At 42.3% G+C, this 27,873-nt stretch overlaps 1 protein-coding gene and 1 non-coding gene across 2 annotated transcripts; one reads left to right on the top strand and one right to left on the bottom strand.

Annotated features, from left to right (window-relative positions):
* The first annotated feature begins 5,905 nt into the window (after positions 1 to 5,905).
* Positions 5,906 to 6,392, top strand: LOC118473400 (LOB domain-containing protein 13-like). The gene is made up of 2 exons (XM_035962688.1): positions 5,906 to 6,022; positions 6,118 to 6,392. Exons 1-2 carry the CDS (start codon positions 5,927 to 5,929, stop codon positions 6,268 to 6,270), a joined length of 249 nt encoding a protein of 82 aa, XP_035818581.1. The 5' UTR covers positions 5,906 to 5,926; the 3' UTR covers positions 6,271 to 6,392.
* Positions 6,393 to 12,007: 5,615 nt separating this feature from the next.
* TRNAG-CCC (transfer RNA glycine (anticodon CCC)) lies at positions 12,008 to 12,078 on the bottom strand. The gene has a single exon. It is a non-coding gene; the product is annotated as a tRNA-Gly (tRNA).
* Positions 12,079 to 27,873: the final 15,795 nt, after the last annotated feature.

Genomic DNA, 27,873 nt, shown 5'->3' with positions numbered 1-27,873 from the left:
ATAATATGCAACAAAGTTTTCAAGATAACATGGGTGCTCTCTCCAGTCAGTTCGACAATCTTTCTACAACTGACAACCTGCATGATATAAGTCAGAGGCAGCAGCAGCTCCAGCAGGACTTTGGCCAGTTCTCCTCCTTGTTTGACACCTTCAGCACTCATTATTACAACATGCATCCTCCGCCGAGTGATCAGTAAGGCCTCTCCTTTGTGGCAATTGATGCCAAAGGGGGAGAGAAGAAGTGATGAGAAGTTGTCAGGCGTCTCCTTCAGGGGGAGTTGGTGGTTCTATGTGGACATTAAGATCATGCACATGCATTTTATTTTTTCATGCCGCTTTAGTTTATGTCTTATGCATTTGAAACTTGGTTTGATCCATTAACTCTATGTCGTATGTCTGTGGACTATTATCTGTAATATTCTGTGGGATGAACTATGTTTTAGTTCAAATTACTCTGTGTGTGGTTTATCGAGATGTGATTATAATTACTGCGCTCAATCTACGAATCATCTCTTGTATGCCTCGATAACCATGATTGTAGGAAAGTCTCCATCAAGCTCAAATATATTATGTGTGTTATATCTTCAACTTCAATAATCCTGCACACACTTAGGGGGAGTCTTTCTTGCATACTGAGTTTTTATTGGGATTCATCTATCTTTTGGACAGAACTTCAAATCAAGATAAGTCCTATGAAACTCATCTCCAAAATCTATCATATACCTTTGGTATGAGAGAGATTTGGAAAAACTAAACTTCTCTTTAATAAGACTATGTGGTGTTGTCATCAATTACCAAAAAGGGGGAGATTGTGAATCATCTAGGCCCCTTTAATAATGTTTTGGTAATTAATGACAACTACTTGTGGACTAACGATTCTTGGAGAAATAAGAATGCAGGGTTGGACCACATAGAAATGAAATGTTGAAGAGTCATACGCATTGGTTGTGGATCAGATGAAGGCAAAGGTATAATATAGGTTTTACTTTTTGCCGGTCTTGAGGAGTTTAGAGAAGATACCTGACCGGATTAGTAGGCTAGATAGCCGTACTATTAAGAGGGGTCAATGACTTAGATCTGTGTAAAACTTAGTGCCTCATAGAGCATCAAGTAGTTGCATTTGCATGAGGACTAACAGCGCTTCTCATTTCGTAAGTTAAAAAGTTCATTCAAAAGCTTGTTTGAAACTTGAGTAGTCTTGGTCGCGCGGACTGTCCGGCCCTTGGGGGCGGACCGTCCGCGATCCTCCAGAAGGTCCGAGGTTTGACCATTTGTACTGACTCTATGCTCTTTTGCACTGCGGACCGTCCGGGCCTTAGGGCCGGACCGTCCGCAGTCCTGACCAGAGGAAGGTGGCTTCGGGTCAGTCCCTGAATTATAGCCGGACGGTCCGCCTGTGAGGCGCGGACGGTCCGCATGTGTCTAACTCGTTTTTGGACAGGGACTGTGTGTTTTTATAGATTTGTACTACGGACGGTCCGGGGGACCAGTCCGGACAGTACTGTCTCAGGTCGCGGACGGTCCGGGATTTATAGCCGGACGGTCCGCGTGTGTTAACTCCGTTTGATCCGAGGCTCGGGTGTTTGAAACTGCCAGGTCCCGGACGGTCCGGCCTTGAAGGGCGGACTGTCCGGACCCACCTTTTTGAGTCTGCTCTGACATGTTTCAACGGTCATTATAGCCGTTATGGTGTACGGCGGACCGTCCGGCCCTAGGGCGCGGACGGTCCGCGTGTGCGCAGAACTGCCCTCCTTTGCTCATAACGGTTGGTTTTTGATGGGGGACTATAAATAGAAGGGTAGCTCGTGTGTGAGACCTCTCTTGACCATTCCTTGCACACATTGAGCTCATTTGTGATCCTCCAACTCACTCTCTCACACTCTTTGCTTGAGATTGCATTCTAGTGAGAGATTGAGGGTTCCTAGTGCATTTGCATCATTTGGTGATTCTTGAGGCACTAGGTGGTACACCGAGCAAGCGTCGTTGGCTTGTTACTCTTGGAGGTTGCCGCCTCCTAGACGGCTCGGGTGATTGTCTCCGTCGAGCTCTCCAAGAAGATTGTGGAGAAGCCGCGGTGTTGATTGTGAGGGGTTCGCGCCTACCTCGCCGGAGCGGCAAAGGTGACATTAGTGGAATCGAGGTATTGAGTGATTTCTTGTCCACTTGGCTCAAAGATCAAGTCGTGGCTTGATAGAGGAGCAAGTGAGAGCTTGAAGTCCACCTCAACGTGGATTAGGGGTGATCGGCAAATCACCGATACCACGGGATAAATTTCGGTGTCTATTCCTTCTAGCATTACTTATTGCCTTGCAATTGATTAGAGTTTTGCTTATTGTTCTTCAAGTATTCAATCTCCGTAGTTGTCTTTCATACATTGTTTACTTATTGACACTAGTAAATTTATTCCTCTTGTTGTATTGATTAAATTTACTTAGTATTGTTGTTTTTAGTCACAACCGTCTATTCACCCCCCCTCTAGCCGGTGTCCTAGATCCTACACTCGTCCTCTCCCCACGCCATGGTCGGAGCGTTGCGGGGGAGGAAGGCGTCGATGTCGGGAGGGTGGGCGGGGATTGCGGCGAGCGGGGGGAGGGGATTGCGGCGCGCGGGCGGGCGGGCTGACGGGCGTTGGGAGGCGGGGGTAGTCTACATTAGAGTCTTAATAGTTAGTAGAGATAAGCAGAGCAACAGACCAGCAGTGGTGGGCCTTCGTTCTCTTCTCACCCCCTTGCATGCTGAGCTAGCTGAGACGATATATGACTTCCAACTCATCAACAATAACCCATGATTATTAGTAGTACGTGTTATGAGCATGGATCTATAGTCGTTTCTCTATGTCGTTCCACTATAGCGTTATATTACAGAAATTTGATTTAGACGGAACTAAAAGCCACCTACACAGTTAGTTTGAGAATGAACAAACGGTGATCGTCCCTAGCATGCGCGTGGTCTATTTCTAGAGAATTCCGTTACTTGGCTAGCTAGCAGGGGGATTAATTATTGTCATATTCTCTCGTAGAACTGCATATGCAAGCATGGGAGTTCAAAACATATACACTATAAAACACGAGATATGTTAATACTACGACGACACGGGAAGTTTGTTTGTTTTCGCAAGCTAACAGGCGACGAGATGTGCTTGCATTGCCGCATGCAACTAGCTAGCACAACAAGGCTCCAAAGGAAATGCCTTCACGTGGAGAGATAGAGATAGATAGATAGATAGATAGATAGAGAGAGAGAGAGAGAGAGAGATTTTGTCTCCTACCGTCCTACGTACGTACCTGGCCCTCTCGTACGTGTTGGCGCCGGCCCACACGTGCCGATCTCCACTTCTAGTAATGGCTGCCATTTAAAAAATGTACTACTATTAGTGCTCATTGTTTGAATGAGTTAGCGCTTGCTTGCTGTGTGTTGCGATGCGCATGCTCTCAACGTACGAGCTGTTAGCTAATTAGATAGTCAATTTTAGCTATTTTAGATTAGTAAGTTTTAGTCTTGGCTAACAACGTAACTAACCTTAATTAGCTTATCCACGATATATATGGGTTTAAAGAAGATTCGATTCCTGATTTGACTGCTGCATGCTGCGCTTGTCGCGCATAAGTGGATAACGAGGAGAGATGCGTCCTAGCTACTAGCTAGCTGGAGATTAGCGTATGTAGAGGGGAGATAGAAAGAAGACGAGAGAATGTGATGACTCTTTCCGTGTCTCTGTCTCCTCCGCACACAGCATACAATACAAGTTTTCACATCCATCAACGTGAGATGACCCCTTTTTTTTTTTGCCCAATCGATCTGTCAGTGGTGCATGCTAGCAACATTCCACAGTCCCATAGTAGTTTATTAATTTGGACAGACGTCATTCCCCCTCTTGCTACTGCAGCGAATATGTTGCTGAGCACTACAGTAAACGGAGAAACGTCCGACGGCCCCCTTACCTCCGACGGCCTCCTACAGGACCGTCGGACATAAGGTTAGGTCCGACGGCCGCAACCGGCTCTCGGAAATAGCCCTCATGTCCGACGGCCTGCGCTTATGTCCGACGGCCCTATAGGAGGCCGTCGGACATAACCTTATGTCCGACGGCCCTATACCTAGCCGTCGGACATAAGCCTTTTTAACGCGCGGGTCCGACCCGCGCGGCTTTCATTTCACCGCGTCGGTTTCAGCCGCCACCGTCCGCTCGGTCGCCGCCACGCCGTCGCCGCCCGTGCTCCGCCGCCCGCCACGCCGTCGCCACGCCACGCCGTCGTCGTCGCCGCCCGTGCTCCCACCGCCGCCGCCCGTGCTCCGGCCACCGTCCCGAGCTCCGCCCCGTGCTCCGGCCGCCGCCGCCGTCGCCCCGTTCGTCGGTCGCCGCCGCCCCGTGCTCCGGCCAACGGCCACGTGCGCCCGTCGCCGGCCGGCTCTCCACGCCCGCTAAGCTAAGTGAGTATCCTTAATTAGCAATTTTGTTTATTAAAATTGTATGCTTGCATTAATTTATGTGATTAAAATAGTATGCTTGTATTAATGTATTTGATTAGAATTGTATGTATTAATGCATTTAATTGTTTAGTTTGTTATGTCCGACGGTCAAAATTTGATTAGGTAATTAAAGTAGCTTGTTTTAGTTTATTTAGTGGTACTTTAGATAATTTAAATTTTTAATTTCCGAGGGTAATTATTATGCCCTCGGAAATAAGGTCATTTTATATGATTTGTCATCTATAACAATATTATTTCGTATGTAATATTGTATTGTGGTTTATTAGTTTAATTATTTAATAATGCACGATGATTATAGTTAATCATAGTGTATCGTAGTGTGAACAAACGAAACCTAGGCGTCACCCGTTTCGGCCCAACACACCTTACAAGCGATGCATGTGAGGTATGTTGGGCCGGAATTGTCCCTTTATTGGACAGCCTCGGGGTGACCGACAGAGTCCGTGTTTATGACAAAAGCATGTGCTCCTGCTTAGTTTCGGCAGCATAACCTCTCTGTTCTCCAATTGCACCATTTTTAGGCGTGCGATTGGAGAACAACGGGGTTATGCTGCCGAAATTTCGCACGACCACATGTCTTGTCATAAACACGGTCTCGTCGGTCACTCCTGGGTGGGTTTAGGAAGTCAAATCCGGCCGTACGCCCACGGATGTGGAGGTGTATATGCAAGGGCATAGGGGTTCTGATCCTCAGAATCCTGATGTGTTATGCACTCAGACGGCCACCGACCGTCTAGTGAGTTGATATTGTTACTCTATTATGTGTGTTGATATTGTTTGCAAGGGCATAGGGGTTATGCACTTATATTTGATATTGTTTGCCTCCAGGCTTCGTATGGGCAGGAGATGGTTCAACGCCATGGGGAGGAGTACGATTGGAGGAGCCAGCCAATCGACCCTCAGGCAGCCTATGCTAGCGCAGGAGGACAAGCCCATGGACGGTGAGATTATTTGATTTGGTTTTCAAAATTGTCATCATATGCTTGCGATTCAACTGAGCCATGAGTTACTATACTAAGTGCATGGTTCACTCTTGTAGGTTGGGTATTTTTGATTCTACGATTGATTCCAGAGAGCTGAGACGCCGTGGACGACAATCCACATCGTCGTCTTCACAGTCGTCCCGTTCACGATCAGCAGCCCATGAGATAGAGCTTGCAGTGTTGCGTCAACAGGCAGAGTACCATCAATCAGTCTTGAGGGAACAATTGGAGTACCAGAGGCAACAATCTGAATACCAGAGACAACAAGCCGAGTACCAGAAGAAGAGGGACGAGTATTATGCAAGCCTCCAGGCCCAAAATCAAGCTCTTCTCTCGGTAAGTTGAAGTAACATTTTGTAGCTTATTTTGCAAAACACTTGATGTGTATCTTGTTTGTTCAACAATGACTTGTATATAATTTGTAGCAACTAGCCCAACAAGCGGGCGTCCCGATGCCGACATATGGGATGCCGCCTCCGGACTTTGCACTGCCAATGCCAATGTTGGCGCCTCCACCTCCGCCTCCGCCTCCGTCACAATTCCCTATGGTATGTACACATATGCGTGTGTGACATGTTCATAAATGTCTTATGTGTTTAAATGAACAACTGAGTGGTTACTATTTCATGTGCTTGTGTTATAGGGATTTCAGACACCACCCGCTTCAGTTGCCGCACCTGGAGATGGGTCTGGTCAGGACGACACAACAAATTCGTGGGTGAACACCATTTTCAACACGCAGAGTCCAGCCGGAGGAGGTGGCTACTCGAACCATCCAGACGATGGATATGATTGATGTGTCGTGATGTTTTTTTATGAAACACTTTGCAACACTTGTTTGTGAGACACAATTTCAGTTTGCAACAACCGTCGAACCTATATGTTGATGTTAAATTTGTGAATGTTAATATTTATGTGAGACTATTTGTGATTGTGAATACTTATTAGAATGTGTGTATTTGTGATTGTGAATGTGAATTTGTATATGTGCATGAATCTGTTTTTGTTTTGTAAATGTCAGATTTTTTAAAAAACAGAATTTTGTGTAAATTCTGTAATTTGTTATGTCCGACGGCTTAATGGTAGCCGTCGGACATAACTCTTTTGTTATTTCCGACGGCATTAACTACCGTCGGACATAAGCAATGCTTATCTCCGACGGCCTAGCGGGAGCCGTCGGACTTAATTCAGTGGGACCCACATCCCGACCGGTAAAACGGTTGGGATTTGTTATCTCCGACGGGCATAGGCAGCCGTCGGAGATAACTTATGTCCGACGGCTGCCGTCGGACATAGCACTATTTCCGACGAGTTATCTCCGACGGCTTAAAGCCGTCGGAGATAAGGCTTGACCGTCGGAAATAATCTATTTCCGACGGTTTATTCCTTATGTCCGACGGCTTTGGCCGTCGGACGTTTCTGCGTTTACTGTAGTGGAGATGTACATGCGCTTTTGCCCCTACACTCTAACAAGCTCTGTTAGTAGCTAGGCTAGCTACCTCTCGATTGTAAACCTCGTAGTCGTCTCATGACGTACTCCAATGCAAATTGGAGCTGCTAGTACATGCATATACTATGCTAATCAAGTTCGTTTTAAGGGTAATCTCAACCTAAACCTCTAAGTTAAAGAAAAGTGAAGAGAAATAGTAGAAATATATCCTTTCTCGTATCAGAAACACTCTCATATCAAATAGTAGGCATGTAACTAAAATGGTGCTATATCAACACGTGAACGCCACTATTATGGTATATATGACCACGGCCGGTCCTGATTTCTTCTGAGTTTGTGACGACCCTGCTCGTCAATTAAGCTCCTGTTGCTGACGACGATGCTCCTATCTGTCGAGCCACCGGTTCTCCTCAACATGCTGCAGCAGCCGTCAATGATTCATCCGCGTTCGTGCATGCATGGTGTGTCCCCAGACAATAATAAGAAAGCTAGGGCATTGAATGTGCGTTAATTTGTAATACTCTGCAATCTCGCTTTTGCATTTTACGTCGTCCGGCCGGCATGGTAATTGAGGAATATGAAAAGGGTATGGAATAGATTCCTACGGATTTGAACGAGGAAGCAATCACATCAACAGTAGTACAGGTAGCTACAATAATCACTCATGGAGCTTACCCAAAGATATGATGTCAGAAATACTACAGTATAAAGAAAGGCTAGACTTCAGAATCATTCTACTCATAAGCAACTTCAGTTAGACTTGATTAAACATATTTGGCATAAGTTTGGGAATTCCAATTAGGTACTTAAATAATTTGTTAGACAAACTCTTGTATGAATGATTTCATAGTGGTCTGTACAAATTTATATTATATATATGTAGCCATAATTAAGTGTTCATTTGTTTAACTAAAAACTCATTATTTAACTCTTTTTCATTGTAGATGACGACTTTTGGAGTTCTCCTGTACGTGGCATATATGGAGGTACTGTACGTGCGTCTAAAGTACAGACCCAGCGAGAGATGGACGTACTGACATGGCTATTCTACTGAATTTATTTTTAATTACTACGCATTATCGTTTATCATTACCGAGAGAGAGAGAGAGTGGATGATGGATACATTTTTAGATAATAGAACCTTCAAAAGTTCCCGTCTCTGCGATTCCACACACAGCGTAGGAGTACAAAAAAACCATCAAAAACCTCCACATGTTGGAGGAAAAGAGAAATCAAATAATGCAGCCAAACCTATTATTGAACTTCCAGCCTAATCTAGAAAAAAGCTCCAAACAAAGGATGATGGATACATATCTAGTTTAATATGTATATATTCTAATGATTATAATCCTAGATTATTTTGTTACCAAATATGACACCTATTACTTATCAATTGGTATTATTGATATAAAGCATGCATGCAACTATATGAATGTGTTTGCATGTGATGTACTGTAGTGCGAGTGAGAGGACAGATGTATACGCGCAGGCCACTTTGTCGCTACCCCAGCTCATCTCTCTCTTTTTTTGTGTGTGTATTTAAATTGTTCTCTATATAGAAACTGCTTTAGCAATCATAGGCTGGGAAGATAGTTTCTAACGATTATTAAGGGCTCGTTCGTTTTACTACCAATCCATATGAATTTTTAAAGTGGATTAGATGTGTTTAAATCTCTATCAAGTCAAAATCCTTCTTAATTTCTTCTCCCCCAATTCATGTGGGATGGAAATAACCCAATAAGGTCTAATTATATGTTCTCCCTCTTGGGAATTGTCCATGAAAACTATGAATTGTGTAACACCCCGTCCAATCCGGAACTGCCCTAAGTGGATCATGCATATCGTGGTCATTGCATGCAGTAGTTATTATATAATCAACCACATGATGTCTCTTCCATATATGTATGTATGTTTCAATACAAAAGAAAAGGTATGAGTTCAGATATGGACCATGACACACGTCAAGGTTGTAATAAGCTAGCATCCGTAGCGTAATGAGTTTCCAACTTGATTTTGTTATATTGAACATCTTAGATCGGCTCTGAATCAACCGAAGCTTATTAACATGTACTCATGTTGTGAACCTCCATTATTACTTAGGGACCACCGTTCGTTATATTAGTTGGGATTGAGAACCCGAAACTATTACACCTTGCCAATGTTATATTACAAATAAACCTACTATTCCAACCGGAACGGTTCCAAGACTAAACGAGCAGGTCCTTATTATTAGAACTAAAGAGCAACCAGGACGCACTAAGGGATGTTTGTTTTCTAGAGAATAATTTTTAGTCTCTATTTTTTTCATTTAAATTTCTAAATTGTCTCTATTTAACAATTTAGACATTAAAATAGAGTAAAATGAAGGAGCTAAAAATTAGTTCCTAAAAATCAAACACCCGCTAAATCTCATTGCCGACCGGCCGGGACTAAAACCACTTTGTCTACTAATGTATATATACGTCCAATTCGATTACAGTGTTCGCACTGTGGCAATATATTCCATGTGTGTGTATGGACGATAGAGTTGCGCGCGGCAGCGTCAGCCTGTGGCACAGTTAGCAGGGTTCTGAGGCGACGTTTGGCTGCATGGAATTTTGACAAACATCTCGTGAACTCGAACACTGTTGTTGGGGTTTTGTAGTGTGTGTGTGTGTATATATATATATATATATATATATATATATATATATATATATATATATATATATATATATATATATATATATATATATATATATATATATATATATATATATATATATATATATATATATATATATATATATATATATATATATATATATATATATATATATGCACAGGTCGGCGAGTGGTCGCATTAATTTGGCCCATATCCTCGCAAGCCTGACCCTTTGTCTTGCCCTGCATTGCATGAAATGGACTGGTCGTGTTTTCGTATATTTTTTTCTTGCGAGGTAGCGTGGAACTTCTGATAATATATATACATATACCATGTACGAAAAAAGTTACTACTACTAATTGGTACTATGCATTATTATTTTCTGTTCGTTATTAACTACCGCACATATATAGTTTATGCTCCATTATATTGCTGTATGCTGGAGTATTATTTAGGCAAAAGCAGAAGTTCTTTCTGCAGATATGCTTGCTTATCCTCAGCGTCACCGCAGGACAGGACAGCAATAATTCAAAAAAAAAAAAAACAAGACGATAATGACAAAAGCAACTTGCAGGGCAAAATGCGCTCTACTATCCGAATACACATTCCTGTTTCAGCTGTCAACAAACACTGTCAGTCTAGCTTGCATGTCTTGCATCCAGTCTCTGGACTCTTGAATCGTGAACGACACGTCACGTTCAATAATACGTACTTATATACTTTCATAATTTTATAAATCTTTCTTTGCTGGACAAAAACAGATTTTGCAGTTTCCCCTTTCAATACAACGCATGGTTCGCCGGCCGGAGCTCGGCCGGGCCGATGTTGGAATTAATCCTCCCAATGAGCTTGTTTTTTTTTTTTGGAAATTTGGAACCATACCATTAAAAGATCACCACTTTGGATCCATACCATTACTATCTCACTTACATGTAGATCCACATGAATCAATGACATGTGGGGTCCGTGGTATATATCTAAAGTTTGGATCTTTTAATAGTATAGATCCAATTGTTCCTTTTTTTTTTGCTCTAATAAAAACTACGACAAAGCTTTTGCCATCCCTTTGAAAAATGATCCTACAGTAGTACACACGGTTCGTACCGGAAACTAGTTACTCCCTCCATCCGTATCAATTGATCGTTCTGGCCATGCATTGTAAGACAAACTAGCAATACAAGCTTCTTGACACATGTGCCCCCCGTGTGATTTTTTGATTCAAGTGCTTCATTAATTGCAATTAATAATAATTACAGTAGCCAAAGCGTCAGCCACCACCCAGCCTTCACTTCTTGCTGCAGCGCTTCACCGTAAAAGAATACATATGGCCAGAATTTTTTCCACAAATAGAAAAGCCAACGACGATCACCTGGAAAGCGGAGATGTGGGAACAATCAAAAGTGACGAAGTTATCTCATTACATTCATTAATATCAATGATTCCTCATCTTCTTTATTACATTTATTAATTTTTTTGGTCCACCATGAAAAATAGTAATAGAGCACGCTATTAAGCGCTAAATCTATGACATTTAGCGGAGTTAAATCAGGCTATAGCAGTTATAGCTGAGATATCGTCTAAAATTGAAATATCATAGCTTTAGATCCTCCTCCTCCGAAAGACTATAGCTCTATATAGCCCACTATTTTCAACCTTGGGAAATACTATTTATTAGTAACTCCATCATTTGTTAATTTGGCTAAATCAATAGGGATAAAAAAACACCAACGTACATTTACACACCAGCCACCAAACTAGTCTATTAATTAAGCTCTTCACGCAAAATATTTTTTGATGGAAATTTTTATATGCTAATGTATTTTTCTCAAAACTTAAGTAAGAGAAATTAAACTTCCAACGAATTCTGAATGAACTCTATATATGGAGATTTTAAAATCAGAAGGAATGGGACAGAAAATACATCATGTCGTCACACGAGTGTCCGGTTTGGGAGAACAGAACGCTTTTTTTTTTGTTGGTCCACATAGGCATGCCCGTAGGTAGGTCAGTTGCTGGGGTCGTCGGTGCTAGCAATGAGTAGTTGACACGTTCAACTGTACATGGACAAACGTACTATGGCAAAAGGATTGGCGATGATTAGCTAATGCATGTATGATAAGAGTATTATTTATTAGAGGCGTAAACAAATTAGAGCTATCACGTATTCACGAGTCATTAAAAAATATTGTGCGCGTATAATGCAACTCAATTGTAACTATTCAGACGTCTAAGCATCGTTTCCGGTTGCTTAGGGGTCGCTTGAGCTTTCTGAAATTCCTACAGATGTCCGTATGAATTCAAAAGGACGTCAATAAGATGAAGTGAAAAGAAAAGCAAGAATAAATTGGGAAACTTTAAGAAATCAAAAGGACGTCAACGATCAAGTTAAAATAAAAGCAAAAAAGAAATGGAAAATGTAAAAATAACAGTAAAAAACTTTGCGCATCCAGGGAATCGAACCCTGGTCAGTACCGTGGGAGGGTACTATGATACCACTACACCAGATGCGCCTTACTTTTGAAAACTCCATAACAGTTTTAAGTGTTAATCTGCCAATTTATACAAATGCCTGATGGCAAGCCTACCTACCTGTACATGTTGCCGGTCTAACCTAGCACGATAGGACCACAAAGTCACGGCCCGTAAAAGCACAACTCCAATTATGGGTCATGCCATGCTAGCACGTGGGTCGAGCCATCGACCCACAACATGACCCACAATTAGTTATATGTGCCAGACCAACCTAAATATCCCATAATGCCTTAGTATGCTAGGTCGGTCCGTATACATACAACAGTAATACATAAATAAAAAATATAGAATATACATGACTAAAATAAACTAGGTTGTTTTATGGCTGTCGTATTAAAAACATTTGGTCGGAAAGAAAAAAGAGTACAACTAGCTCAGAAATAATATTCAGTTCTTTGTTCAATGTTTAGTTGAGTACTATACAACCATACGAAATACATATACAATGACCATCATCACTATCCCCATCTAGGTACTGGTTCTCGAAGGCTTGTTAAAGCTATGGATTCTCCAAGTTGTGTTGGTCCTGTGAGCTTTGACATACCTTAGTTAACTATTGAGTTTATATTTAGTGGGCTTCTATGGGCCTCACTTACATTGGACCGTGTTGGCACAGGCCCACAATTAGATTAGGTCATGCGAGGCCTGGCACATACCTATAACTATGTGCTTTGGCCCGACCTATTAGGCACAATACAAATGTACACTTATAGCTCCATCTATCATACTCAACATACATAGATATCCTTTTCTTGGGTGGATCTAGACAGAGTTATGGGTGGTAATGGATAAGTATCTAAATATTTCTTCATAATCCATTTGATCTCATAATCATAACTAATTTTAATTTAAAAATAAGTAGATATTAAGTTCAATCCTTAGGTTTTATAGTGTAGAATTTAGAGCTCATTACCACCTCTAAACAGAGATCGTCACTGTTAGAGCCAGCTCAAAGTCATAGCGTAGACATTATCATTAGGCTGAAGCGACACCCTATAGGAACCTGTCCGTCTCACCATCAGACCTGTTTTTCCTCCTCTACTGTTGGGCCGTGGGCCGAAGCCCAGGCACATGTCTGGGCAGGCCAGACCTTACTCCGCCGCTGGAGGTCATCATGCTAGTGCGTCCTTATCATGGACTACTAGGTGAGTGCCCGTGCGTTGCAACGGGGACACATAATACCACGATAACTTATATACAAAATGTGTGTTATACTGTTATGAGAAAATATTATTGGTGGCAAGGACTGACGAGGATTGGGTGGCGAAGTGATGTTTAAGACAATTTTAGAACTGACGAGGATTGGGTGGGATTGGCACTGATGTTCTTGCTGGTGCACATTGTGAAGCAATGGATGTTGTTGTTGTTTTGTATTCCTCTGCTCCAAGTCAGAATTTGGGATTTTCATATCCTACGGCTATTAATGGAACTGAGGTTAGATCCATACCATTAGTTGTTTAATTTGTAGCACATTTGTACCTATCGGTTTAGGGTTATGTTATTATAGTTCTTTCATGTGTCCAGGGTTTAGCATACACAGAGCAATGGTTTACATAACATAAAATAATTGTTTCGCAGGTCCCTAAAGTTGATTGGGGGTCATCAAGTGAATGTGTAGTAGTAGATGTGTGTTCTCGCACAATAGCCTATGTGTTGTAGCAAATGTGTGTTTTCAGTTTAATGTGAGAACATGTGTGTTTTAAGTTTCAGCAAGTGAATGTGTGAGAATATGTCTGCACTTGTCAGAACCTGCACTTGCTTGTGTTTTCAGTTTAGATTCATGTCATTGTGTGTTTGAACATGTGTGGAAATAATTGTGAAACCAAAACTGCTGTTGTTATTGCAAGGTGACCTCAAAATGAAGGCGGTGGAGCTAGTTAAGTGACCTCAAACTCTAGGTTTTTATGCGACCTCAAAGTGCAGGTTCATGAAAACAAAAATGGGCAAGGATACAAAATCACGAATATGACCTCAAACTGTAGGATCATGATCAACCAAACATAATGAAGTGCAATAGAAACAACAGGGATATAAATTCATCACACATAACCAGGGATACATAAGCAAGTTCTCACAACACACATAACCAAGGATACAATTCAGTCACATACATAAGGACTACACAACAGACTCCAAATAGACACCACAAATTTCAGTACTACCGAATGCTGTTTTGAATCCTGCCTTGGAAATCGATCACTCTGATATGAGGGCGTGAAGCTATCAGGGTGCCCCCCTGGTAGTCACAACCCTTGGTAGGATGTAGGGGATGAGCATGGATGCGGGTGCCCAACGACCATTGCTGCTATCAGGGTGTGAAGCTCCTCTCATCTGTCCTAGGAGCCTGGTGTGCTGCTCGATGAGAACAATCTGCCCGATTATGTACGTTGGGTGAGCGATGCTCTCCTCTTCTGGACAATCAGCTTCTTGCCCCATGAGCTGTTCTCCCACTTGGTCTTCACATCTGAAAAAAGAATAGCAAGAGATCAAATAAGTGTCACCATTCTCTTATGGGCAATCATCTATAATATAGAAAATGAATAAAGTGTGGCGGTGCCAAAGAGGTCCACAACATAAGTTCTATCGTTACCAGCTTCCTCCATCGCCTTGATCAAGGTTGTCTTCTTGGGGACACATTTGATGTCAATCTTGATGTCAGTAAGCTACAAAAGATGAGGTGTGGAATGTCAAATTTAATTAACACTTTGCATAATCCCTTTACAATTCTTGTATTCTCCAGCAAAAATCAACAGTTTAATTAACACTTTGCATAATCCATTTCTGAAGCTTGTGCAATTCCCTTCATCCGATCTGTTGGAGGGTTGGCGTTGTAAGCAGCACCTGCAAGCAATCATGCAAAATAAAAAATGGTATATGGCTGATACTCAAGATTTTTTTCAATAAAGGAAGCTTTTATAAAAATACCAAGTACATTACACTCAAGATATCTATTATGTTGATTGGATGGTCCACCATGATTAATAAGCAAAGCTATTCGGTGTGGTACCAAACCAGGTTACAAAAAGAAATAAAAAAGGCCTTGATGTAACCTATCCTGAATTTAGTGGACAGGACAAACCCTGTTGACATGTGTGAGCCCAAGTAGCTAGACCCGCTTCTAGGGCTGGGTTGCTGCAAAGGCCCAGAAGATCTTTTGCAACTGTGTATATTTGCAGGTCTGAAATGGGCAGAGCCCAAGCTGAATCCATTCAATAACCAAAACTATCTATTGGATTCTTCTATTTGAGATATCCAACGTTTCCTAACTTCTCTTAAAACACCATTCAATAACCAATAAAGAATTTATAAGGAATCCTACACACACCTCGGACATCTTGTATTCTTGTTCACTTCCTGTAAAGTGATGTCCTTCCCACCAGTAATATCGTACACAACGTGAGAGTAGTTGCCTCTATGGATGATCCAATCAAAGGAGCAAGCATTGCCTACTCAACAGCTTCTTGGGCCCAATTTTTGTTGGAAGAAATACCAACACCGGGCATGGAAGTTCTAGATTTTTCATGGCAACTTTTACATAAGCAAAATCAGATTGGTGAGGCCTGATATCAATAATGTTCACTCATAAGGTACATGATCACAATTCATAGATATGTTAGAACCGGAAAGGGGAGAAACCACACACTGTGATGATGTCTGATATTCCTTGAAATGCATCTTGCAAGGGCATGTTTTCATCGACAACATCTAATAACTTATCATTTGGAATAACAGTAAGTGTGTCTACCCTCTTTTCCAAACATGCAGATAGAAATTCAAAAGTAATAACAGTGAAATGCATTCCTAGTTTCCCACTGGGGGAAATATTCATAATACGACACATGTTTTGAAATGTTTCACAATGTAAACATCCCTCCTCAAGGCACTACAACCAGATAGTTATATATTGTTTTGGGCATCAACCATGCAGAAAAGCAGGAACAAAAATGATGAGATGAACTACATGCGATGCTACATTTTTGACCTATCATTTTATATATGATAATCAGTAAAATGTGGTTGGGTGTAATTGTTACAATTACAAACTAATGCTTCCATCGAGCAAAAGGAAAGACACATAATGAGATATGACATTTTGAATTCTAATTGAGGAGTGAAGGTCTCAGATACTTGCCTGTAGAGAGTGCTTATGACCCTTGAAACTGAATGAATAGGTGAAAACACCAACATTATGATAACCAGCTTCCTTTGATATCTAGGCAACAACCAGAGCAGCACCAGATCCAATATCCCCTCCTATCCCAATTGTTATGAAGACAAGATCTACATCCCTCAGGCCAATGTCTATGGCTTCTCTTGATTCCTCAGCAGCCTACTCTCCTAAATTTGTATTTCCACTAGTAACTGTGCATGAGTAAAAAAGTGCGTCGTGAAATACTATCCCTTTGCGCATAAAGTACATATAGACTTAGACAAATATCATGCTTGTAAAGGTTGAAATATTTTCATATGCGCATAAAGTACACGGATAAAATAGCATCGTATATGCAGAATTTGTCAAAAAAAGAAAAATAAATGCTGCCTACCTTTATGATGCCTCTGCTCTCTAACGCGCCAAACACGACATCGCGCAACGTGCTGACGAGGAACTTGAGCGGGGAGGAGGTCTGGACCTTGAAGACGACCTTGAAAATGGTTAATAATAAGAAAGCTATAAACATACTCCACTCGATAACTTATCATACTCGACGGCATGCAACCTTGAGCTCAGTTAGGGTAGAATATTCTGCTCTTGGGTAGGCTGTAACAGCGTGATGGCTGTTGCCTAGGCGAGCAGTATCAGGGTGGGCCATTTAGTTTTGTGTTTCATTCTGAATGTTACGTACTAAACTCTAATTTTGTTACTATCAATGAAATTCAGTTTTGCCAGTGTGGGGAAAAAAAAGGAAGCTACCATATATGAGAAGTCGCAAAAAAATGCAGCTTAAACTACTGAAAGCACAATGTGCACTAACATAAACCAAGATAGTACAATTTGACAGTGCACAATATGCAAAGACAACAGAATCACATTTTAAATACACTGTCACATTTGAAGACCCTGCAGACATATCATCAATCCATTATTAAGCCAATTAAGAGATAAAGCAATCAGAAAAAATAACAATTCTAGGAGATCAGTTTGCACAAAAGAAAAATGAACATAGGTATTTCATTCACTTAAGGATAAGTCCACATTTCTTGTCGAAACAAAATAGTATTTGGGGAACAAAAATGGGGAGCAAAGCAAATAATCGATTGAACATATGAAATTTGACAGACACAAATAAAGCTTTTCCATTAAAAATGAATAGAAAATGCTATAAAAGATACTAAATCTAAATAAACCGCTTGATTGATAACATGTGTGACAATAAAAAATAATGTATTAATACCTGCTCAAATAATCCTTTAGGTAGGAAAGTCAGGATGCTGTACTTTGTAGTCGACACAGAATTTCCCTGAGACGTACGAATAAAGCATGAAAAAGAATGTTAGACGTGGAACTAATATTAGATGGCAACAGTGAAAAGGAAAAGTAATATCCTGCCGATTTACTCTGCAGAATTGACAGCTTTCTTGGAGATTGCATCATATCATAAAATAAAATAAAAAGAAACAGATCAGTCATCATTGTAAAACAAACTACTACCTCCATTCAAAATTATAAGATGTTTAAACTTTTCTAGATACATTGTTTTAACTGTGTAACTACTAACTGGACATAGTACAAATCTAAGTGCATAGCATCAAATAACAAAGTTTGATGTTTCGACTATCAGCATCAAATAACTCTATAATCAATAACTGGTACAAACCAAAAATAGAAGGGGGCTGTCATTAGTGTGATGCACTCATGCACCAAAGTTCTTGCAAATACACTTAAATATACTACAGCTACAACACTTGCATAGCAAGAGAAGGGGGAAATACTGTTAGTACCAATAGGACCCATTCAAATACAAACTGCAATGGCAAAGGGGTGAGATCAAACAAGTTTCAGAACAACTTCATGTGTTTATGTTCCAGACGTTGAGAGTCTCGTTATGGATGGAGAAGGCAGAGAGCAGCACCTGTAGGAGCGGCCACTCGCAGCGGTAGTGGCGGTGGATGTACTCGTTGTCCCGCAGGTAAGCCGGCAGCGTCTGGTACTCCACCAGCCCGCACCGCTTCCTCTTTCACAACTGAAACCAGACAGTCAAGTACGATACAAGCAGTCAAAACTTCAAGTGATTCACTAAATTATCTTCACAAATTGATAGAGTTCTCTTTCATGTCCGTGGAACCAGGGCGGACCCAACTAAGCTCTGCATGAGAAAAAAAACTATTGGCTTTATTCACCTCTCTGTAGTCCTTTCATTCACCTCTTTCTAGTAACATGTTCAGTCCTTTAGAACTGTTGAAGATACATTGGGTTACACCTACAAACTGAACCCAAATGGATGTTACACTAAAGCCAGCTTTTAAATATATCCTTTTCTTTCTTGTATGAAGCAAAAAATACATACCTTATCGACTCTTATGAGAGTTGTCAACAAGAGAGCATCTGCTCTGTAAATTGATTGCTGCATAAAAAGCGCTACTTGCTTAGAATACCATCACAGTTGTCCAGAGCCTCATAAAGGTTTGTGACAGCCTAAAAATTTCAGAATAAAATAGAAGAACTGGTCAAAGACCATAGATTGTTGTTCTAAATAGGAAGAAGAACTGCCACCACCATTACACCAGTAGCAAGCAGGTGGATAGGAAGGAGTTGTGTTTACCTTTAGGACCTGCTGTCAGGTCTTGTCTGTTTTTGGGAGGCGAGGGCTGAAGAGAGCAGGAAGACGCCCAACAGAGGAGGGAAGCGGCGATGAGGAATAGAAGAAGAAATAGAGGTAGTAGATACACCAGGCAAGCCAAGGGAATGAAGGAAGAAAGGCTAGGCCAGGAGGTGGCAGGTGAGGTGAAGCAAAAGGAGGCCTCTAGTGGCCAGCCGGCGCCGACCCGCTCCCTCTCAAGATACGATGGCTGGGGGCGCAGCGACGAGGACCCTAGCGCACATGATAACCATCTAGTGCTCCCCTTCTTGTTCCGCGAGCGCGAGCTTCAACATGATGGGCCGGGTGTAGTGGTCGGACCGGCGGAGGAGGTGAGCGAGGCGAGGATGCGGGGCTGTCGGTGGATGGATGGAGGGATGGAGCGTGGGAGGGCGGCGGGGCTGCCGGCGAGATGCGGGGCGGGGTGCGACCACGGGCGAATGTGGGCGGATGCGGAGGCGCGGCAGAACCATGTGGGTGTGGACGCCTACCGTAGTAACATAAGGAAGGGACGAAGGGCATGCTTACATGTAGCACAAGTTATATGTTAGAGACTACAGAGCATCTGCGGTGAACTTGTTGTCATCTCGTAGCACATGGTAATGCGTAGGACGACTTGTTCCCTGCAATTCCACGAGCAGCTATAATCTTCAGATTTCTCATTTGGGGGAAAAATGTCTGAATTAGTTGTAACATGCTACACACATACCTTGGCCCCAGCATGGCCACACAGGAAGAAATCAAATTCTGTTGGGTGGCAAATATTATTATCAACTACGGTGCCTGCAAATTCCATAAACGTTTCATCAAAAGCATTGTAAAAATAACAGCAAATGCGCCTGCATCCCTAACCAGCTCGAATATTCCCACTCTTGTCCGTGTATTGGCAATCCTTTGGTTTGCTCGGGAAGAGCCTTGTGTGGTGCCTCTTCTGCACCACTACGAAGGTGATCTTTGGCTTCTCATTGTAAAGAACTGTCCATGCCTGAAGAAAGTATAAATGTTATACTAACTGAGGGAACAACACTTGATGTCTCAAATTGTTTCTACCTTCTCTATCTCATGGATTTCTTGCTCCAGCACTTGTTTGAATTGACCCTCACTTACGCCATCCCTAACGGTGAAAGAGGGAGTCAATTACCATTGCATGTCAGTCAGAAAAGTTTGGAGGAAGATACTACTAACCTGTAGAAGATCAGCTGCTTGGGTCTCTGCTTAGACCGTTCCACGAATGCAAGTAGGAGTTCCCTAAAAATATTTTGCAAATTAAGGAACTCTCTCAATCGGGTATGGGGTGCCATTTGAATTTCAGAGATGGTGATGATGATCGTACTTGACAATGTTTTCCAGCCCATCGATGAGCTCTTGACGGTGACCTTGTGCACGGATAATGCCATTATAGTTAGCCACCTAGGGCCAGTCTTGGGAGGCAACAACCTACAAGGAACCACCAGGCATAAAGTGTTATTGTAATAAGATGGTACTATCCGTATTGTAAACGGAAAAAGAGCTTAAAGAAGCAATGGACGGGGAAGTATCATCTAGAGCAGCAGGGTGAGTGACATCAGCACCAAATATAATTGTTGGTTCAGTCGAAAAAAACAATAAGCTTTCTTCAGGATTAGCAAATTCTAAGTTCCTTCCTCCAAACTACAGAGAGAGTGAATATATTAGTACCAATGTTGCTCAACAAATTCTGTGAAGATATATCTGCAGCCATCAGTCAGCAAACATATATAGGTAAAAAACACTCTTACCTTTGTCTCACCAGCTGTTCTCTCGCCTCGTGGAGTTGTTTCCTCATGACGGCCTCATCATCAAGTACTGAAAAAGTAGAAAAAATCAAATCAAAATTATCACTATCTACCCCAATGTCATTACAACCACTTAATCCCTGAAGCATAGTAAGAACCGAATGCAAAATTAAATAGCAACCGACCAGCTACGCAACCATGGCTTTCGCTTCCTCGAATGCCAAGTAGAGCCTCTACCTGGATGTGGACCAGTCCCACCCTGATCTCAACACCCCTTTCTTCTCCGCACCCACCACCTCCACCGGCGCCGCCACGGGCAACTCCCTCTACCCCACCGTCGACCCCAACGAGCTCGCACAGAACCTCTTCCCCGAGACGGTCGAAGAGGACGCGGCACAAACTCAGATGACACAAATGCTATAGCATATACAGATGACTTCTTGTCATGCTAAGGATTTAATGATTGCAAACTCTTCTAAGTTCCTACAAAACCAGTAACAACATAGATTACAAGGGATGCGTCTGCTTATATGTAAGATCTAGAAACATCTTGTTGCTCCCGTAGGATACCCTTCTGTTTGGTGTAGTTCTATTTGCAAGATTAAAAGTATGTGTAGAAGCCCATTGACCAAAATTAGGATTCAGGACACATCAAAACTCAGTGCAAGCAAAAGCATAGGGTATTCCATATGAGTGTTTAAGGTACGTCATTCCATCCTATTATTTAATTTCTTTCTCAGGCAAAGCAAGAGCCTTCTAATTACCTCCTTGAGCATCACTGAGAGATCAAGCCTAATAATTGATGGATCAAGATGCCATAAAAGCAACCTACTACAAATAAAAGATATGACTAAATCAGTATATTATAGAGAGCAAATGTTTAAAAGTCCAAGCAGTAACAACACAAATACACTCTTTGCTTAATATGTAGCAAAGAGCCAGCTCCATCGGTGTGAGGCATCCTGTTTCCGTGAGAACCTTCTTTGCATTTGTGATGGAACATGGAACACTGTTTTCTTGATACAAACGTACTAAATAAGGAGAGGTTACCTTGATGCTGGAAGGAGAGGCGGATGGTCTAACCGACGCCGCTAAGAGCACACTGCACAAACTCGGAGCCAAGTATGGTTCGTGAGCACGAGCCCACTTTCCTCATGCCATCCTCTAAGGAGAATGTGGGACCCAGCCCGAGAAGGATCGCGCGCTGGGCGACCGGAACCACCTCTCACCGGGGGGGACACATTGGGATGGGTGGGGGCCTTACCACGTGCGGCGAACGGAGGTCGCCGAGGCCTGCCAATGGGCACGACGACGGGGTGACAAGGACCGGCGGCGAGGGTTAGGGTTTGAGAGCAGTCAAGTGCGGAAGGACGGACGGGCGGTGGGGGGAGCTAGGTCTGAACCGAATAGGGCCATGAGACGGCGGAGGATCTCCTCTGCAAACACGCACGGTGGGATGGGCAGGAACTTACCTCGCGCGGCGGCGGACGGTGATTTGGGCTTGGGAGTCGCTCATCTCGCCCGACAGTCACCTCCCCTCTCCTTCCTTTCTCCTTCCTCCCACGCAACCGGTGTTGTGGGGCGGGGCGCGGTGATTTGGGCTTGGGGGGCGGAGGGAGAGCCGGAGAGGGAGGGAGCACCGACCATGCCAAAGGGTGAGGGGGAGCGGCGACTCGCGCGGAGGAGGGTGTACGGTGTAGGAGGCGGCGGGAGGAGTGTAGAGGCAAACCTAGGGTGCTCGCACGGTTGCACGATCGGGTGGGGGCGGGGCGATGCGTGGGGGTGAGAGTGCGTGCATCGGACGGCTGAGAGACTCTAGAGCATATTGGACGGTTGAGATCGTCAGAAGGCAGAACAAGCAGAGGCAGCCTACCCCTTAGAGCCTTAATAGGTAGTATAGATATCAGGAATGATGCGTGCTGGTGAGCAAACAGAAAAGAGATTAGGGATGGATGCTATGCAGAATGTGCATTGCGTGCGTCCGCATTCAGTGTACTCCTAGTCGGTTCTATTGATGGTCCACATTCAAGTAGCAAGAGAAAGCGGCTCGATCTACTGCTACTCCAACTCGATAATTATGAGGTGTGCACGTTGAATGAGCAACGTGTTAGGTGCAAACTAAGTTTCTATGTAAACTCCGTGCAAACAACTAACAAAAGTCGAAAAAAATAAAAAATTATAGATATAATTTATTACATACTCTACCATTATAAAATTTTAAGTTTAAATTCATCATATATTAAGAGATAAAAAAGAGAAAATTTTGATATACTTTTTTGTATTTTAAAATTTTCTTTTTTGTGTCTCCTAATATATTATAGATTTGAACTTGAAATTTTATATAGTGGTAGAGTAGATAATAAAGTATATCTATTTTTTGTGACTTTTGTTAGTTGGTTTGCATGGAGTTTGCACTTGATACATTGCCCATATCATTAGCACGCCTATAATTTTGTACCTATGAAAGAGTCAGTTTTGTTGTTACCTTTATTAGTTTATTGTGCAACATTAGATGGACATAAATAGCCTGAAACATTCACGATTGTTTGTTAATCTATTTTAGGTACATGATCATCATCTAGGGTGATGAATGATAATATAAACATGAGTCAGAAGGAAAATAAGAAATTGTCCTTTGATCCTCGTTAGGTAGTAGATAACTCTGAGCTAAAACATTGGGTTTTATGGTTAGAAGTTGTCGGGGACCATAATTAGGGGTACCTCCAAGACTCCTAATCTCAGCTGGTAACCCCATTAGCACAAATCTGCAAAGGCCTGATGGGCGCAATTCAGGTCAAGGCTCCGTTCACTCAAGGACAAGATCTCGCCTCGCCCGAGCCCAGCCTTGGGCAAAGACAGCCGACCCAGGAGGATTCACGTCTCGCCCGAGGGTCCCCTCAAGCAACGGGCAAACCTTCGACTCGTCCGAGGCCCAGCTCGGGCAGGCTTCGCGGAGAAGCAACCTTGGCCAGATCGCCACGCCAACTGACCGGATCGCAGGAGCATTTAATGCAAGGATCGCCTGACACCTTATCCTGACGCGCGCTCTTCAGTCGACAGAGCCGAAGTGACCGCAGTCACTTCGCCCCTCCACTGGCTGACCTGACAGGAAAACAGCGCCGCCTGCGCTGCTCCGACTGCTGTGCCACCCGTCAGGGTGAGGCTGACAGCCGCCAAGTCCGGCCTCAGGCGCCATAGGAAGCTCCGCCTCGCCCGACCCTAGGGCTCGGACTCAACCTCGACCTCGGACGACGGTCTTCGCCTCGCCCGACCCCAGGGCTCGGACTCAACCTCGACCTCGGACGACGCACTCCGCCTCGCCCGACCCCAGGGCTCGGACTCAACCTCGACCTCGGACGACGGTCTCCGCCTCGCCCGACCCCAGGGCTCGGACTCAACCTCGACTCCGGAAGACGGTCTCCGCCTCGCCCGACCCCAGGGCTCGGACTCAACCTCGACCTCGGAGGAGCCTCCGTCTCACCCGACCTCGGGCTCGGACCGACCACGCCGCAGGGGGGTACATCATTACCCTACCCCTAGCTAGATCAGGCTACGGGGAACAAGACCGGCGTACCATCTGACTCGCCCCGGTAAACAAGTAATGATGGCACCCCGCGTGCTCCATGACGACGGCGGCTCTCAGCCCCCTACGGAAGCAAGGAGACGTCAGCAAGGACCCGACAGCTCCGACAGCTGTGCTCCTACAGGGCTCAAGCACTCCTCCGACGGCCACAACATCACATGAACAGGGCGCCAAAACCTCTCTGACAGCCACGACGGCATGTACACAGGACTCTGGCTTCCCTCTGCTAGACACTTTAGCACATTGCTACGCTCCCCGTTGTACACCTGGACCCTCTCCTTACATCTATAAAAGGAAGGTCCAGGGCCCTCGTACGAGAAGGTGGCCACGCGGGAGAACGGGCCGACGCACGAGGCTCTCGCTCTCTCTCTCCCTCGCGAACGCTTGTAACCCCCTACTGCAAGCGCATCCGCCCTGGGCGCAGGACAACACGAGGCCGCGGTTTCCCCTTACTGTTTTCCCCTTGTGTTCCGTCTCGCGCCGACCCATCTGGGCTGGGACACGCAGCGACAATTTACTCGTCGGTCCAGGGACCTCCGGGGTCGAAACACCGACAGAAGGGTTATTTAGCGGGTGTTTGGATAGATGACTAAACTTTAATCCATATTGCAACAGATATTTGGAAGCTAGTTACGAGTATTAAATATAGTCTAACTATAAAACTAATTACAAATGAAAACTAACCTCCAAGACAAACATATTAAGCCTACTAGTCTATGGTTCGCCCATGTGATGCTACAACAAACATTTACTAATCATGAATTAATTAAGTTTAATAAATTTGTCTCGCCATTTAATCTTTAATCTTTATCTGTGTAATTAGTTTTATAATTAGACTATATTTAATACTCGTAATTGACATTCAAACATATGTGTAAGGTTGCAAATCCTAAACTGCCAGGAAGCCCTAATTCGATTTTGGCCAATGTTTGCTCTAGAATGAACAATCACAGACAACATGCACTCTATATGGTCAGTTAGCAGGCATCAATATTTTCTCCATTTTCTTTCTATTTGGCGTACACACAGTCTATGTGTACGTAATTTTATGCCTTATAATTCATAATACATTTTCGGTGCAAGTCTATTACAAACTGTGTATTTATAGTCTCAGTGCGTAATCGTGTGTTATATATTTAATTTTGCATAGTAATGTTTTATTGTGCTCGCATTAGTTTGTGTGTATAAGTTTTACATAAAAGTTTGTGCTATATTACAGAAGTACATGACTTGGTAGTATAAATTTTCATATAAGTTTGTACCATGCTTACATAACTTGGAGTATAAGTTTGTGTTTTCTTAACGTACATGTACGTTATGAGTAATATAAATAAACCTCTTTTGTTAAAAAATATCATGCTAAAAAGTTATTACGACAAATTTATGTATAACATTATATTAAACTTATATTGAATTGTTTATGATAAAAGATGTGGCTAAAAGTTTACTAAAATACTATGCATAAAAATTATAAGTAATCCCTTCATTCCAATTTATAACTTGATTGACTTTTTTTACCTAAATTTTATTTGGCTTGTCTTATTCAAAAATTTTCATAATTATGGTATCATTTAGTCTATAATATACTTTACTATACTTTAAGTATGACTTTGAATTTTTTATTTTATTCAAAGAAAAAATAGAATGAGTCGATTAAATTTGGTAAAAAAAGTTAACCGGATTATAAATTGGGATAGAACGAGTAATCACTTTGTAGTTTTCTAATAATAACGAATACATGACAAAAAATATTTAAAAACAGGGGAAAGTTGTCTAGTAGTGAGCGTTCGCCGGATATATTTAGAGAAAATCCCTCCAATGTCATCCAAAACTATAATAATATGTTTGATGCCATCGAAAAATACGTGTTCCTTTAATGCCACTAGTTTTAATTTTTAGTCCCTTATATGCTATTACCGTCCAAAATCAGTTAAAGATTGTTAGTTGGTGTTAGAAAAGACTAATACACCCTTGTGGTACATAAAACCATCCCTTCCATGCCATTTTGGGAACTTAGCTTTGAGAACTACATAATATCAATATAATTATGTAATAGTAATATGATGACAACATTTTATAAAAATGACATTTTTTTACAAAATGTCGCTGTCATATTAATGTTACATACTTATATTGATATTCTGGAGTTCTCAAAACTAAGTTGTTGAAAGGACATGGAAGGGAGGGGTCTATGTATATGATAAGGGGTCAACACAACTAACAACTCTTTAACTGGTTTTGGACGTTAATGGCATCCAAAGGACAAAAAAATAAGAGGTTGTTCACTTTGAATTAAAGACGGTTGTTCGGACTGCTGCTGCAGCTACAATTTATAGAGACAAAACAATATAGAAACAGTAGAAGTCGATACGAATTAAAGCCAAGCGAACAGACTATGACATTGGAACACGTAGTTTCGATGGTATTGAAGAGATTGTTATAGTTTTAGATGACATTGAAGGGATTTTCTCACATATTATTTGTCTAGTGAGCGTTCGCTGTTTAGTACGACCGTCAGAAAGCAATCAAGCAATCTATAATTCATGTATACTTTAGCAAGTCAACTCGCATCTGACGGGCAGCAAAGCAAGTTGGATTAAATTTTAATTTAATATACTCGAAGTGGCAAATGAAAACTCTATCGGTTGCACTTCTTTAATTTTCGCTGGGGTGGGGGGTTAATGTTAAGGCCACTTCGTACATGCACATGTTAATTTAAACACGTAATTAACGAAGTCCACGATCAGGAATCAAGCAAGGTATGACACGATCAGATTTAATTTTGAGCTACCTGCCCTTTTCCTCTATATACGTCTGCCACTTTATTTAATATCAATTCTATTTGTTTACTAATTAATTAGTTCTTTAGAATCTAAAGAAGGCATCTCCAGACATGCAGTCTAGGATACTATTTGTTGCTCCGTCCGTCGGTCTCTAGTATAAGACTAGTGTAGCTAGGGTATTAGTGACTTATGGGAACGCACAAATGATCTCTATCTCCAGCCTTAAATAAAAGAGGAAATCTAGAAAAATAACTTTGGCTCCGTTTGGTCTTCAGCCAGTTTCCGTTGCACACTTGCACCCAAATGGTAACCGCTATCCTCCTATGTCCGATATTTGTACCCACATGTTAAGAGGGCTGACTCATAAAATATTTTATTATTGGTTTTATTCAATGAAAAGAGGCGAGAATGATAGGCCGCATATTTTAATAATTCATATGCATATTTTTCATCTAGCATGGTAAGTTTACTGTGTATTTATTTTTAAAATTTTATATGAGCTAGTAAGTTGAATTTATTATTGGAAATGCCCATACACCCATAATTAACCCATTCTAACTACTCTAGGAATGAGAGGGATTGGAGTGGATTAAGATGTATTGCGGGAGTTTTTGATCTATTGATGATTTAAACACTTTTCAATCACTCTAAACCATTTCAATCTAAGAGTACTCAAACTAGGCCTTAATTGCCCTCCTTCAAATGTGGGACGTCGTTTATGCCTTCAACAGGAGCGGTGCTTGTTTCACATGTTGTCCTGAAAGTAGTCTAGAGGGGGGTGAATAGGCTACACTTAAAATTTCTCACAAAAACTTCGAGATAGACTCAAATTCCAGGTTGCACTAGTGCAACCCGG

This window comes from Zea mays, chromosome 9, assembly GCF_902167145.1.
Source record: "Zea mays cultivar B73 chromosome 9, Zm-B73-REFERENCE-NAM-5.0, whole genome shotgun sequence".
Taxonomy (NCBI): domain Eukaryota; kingdom Viridiplantae; phylum Streptophyta; class Magnoliopsida; order Poales; family Poaceae; genus Zea; species Zea mays.
This window is presented reverse-complemented; position numbering and strand designations above follow the sequence as displayed.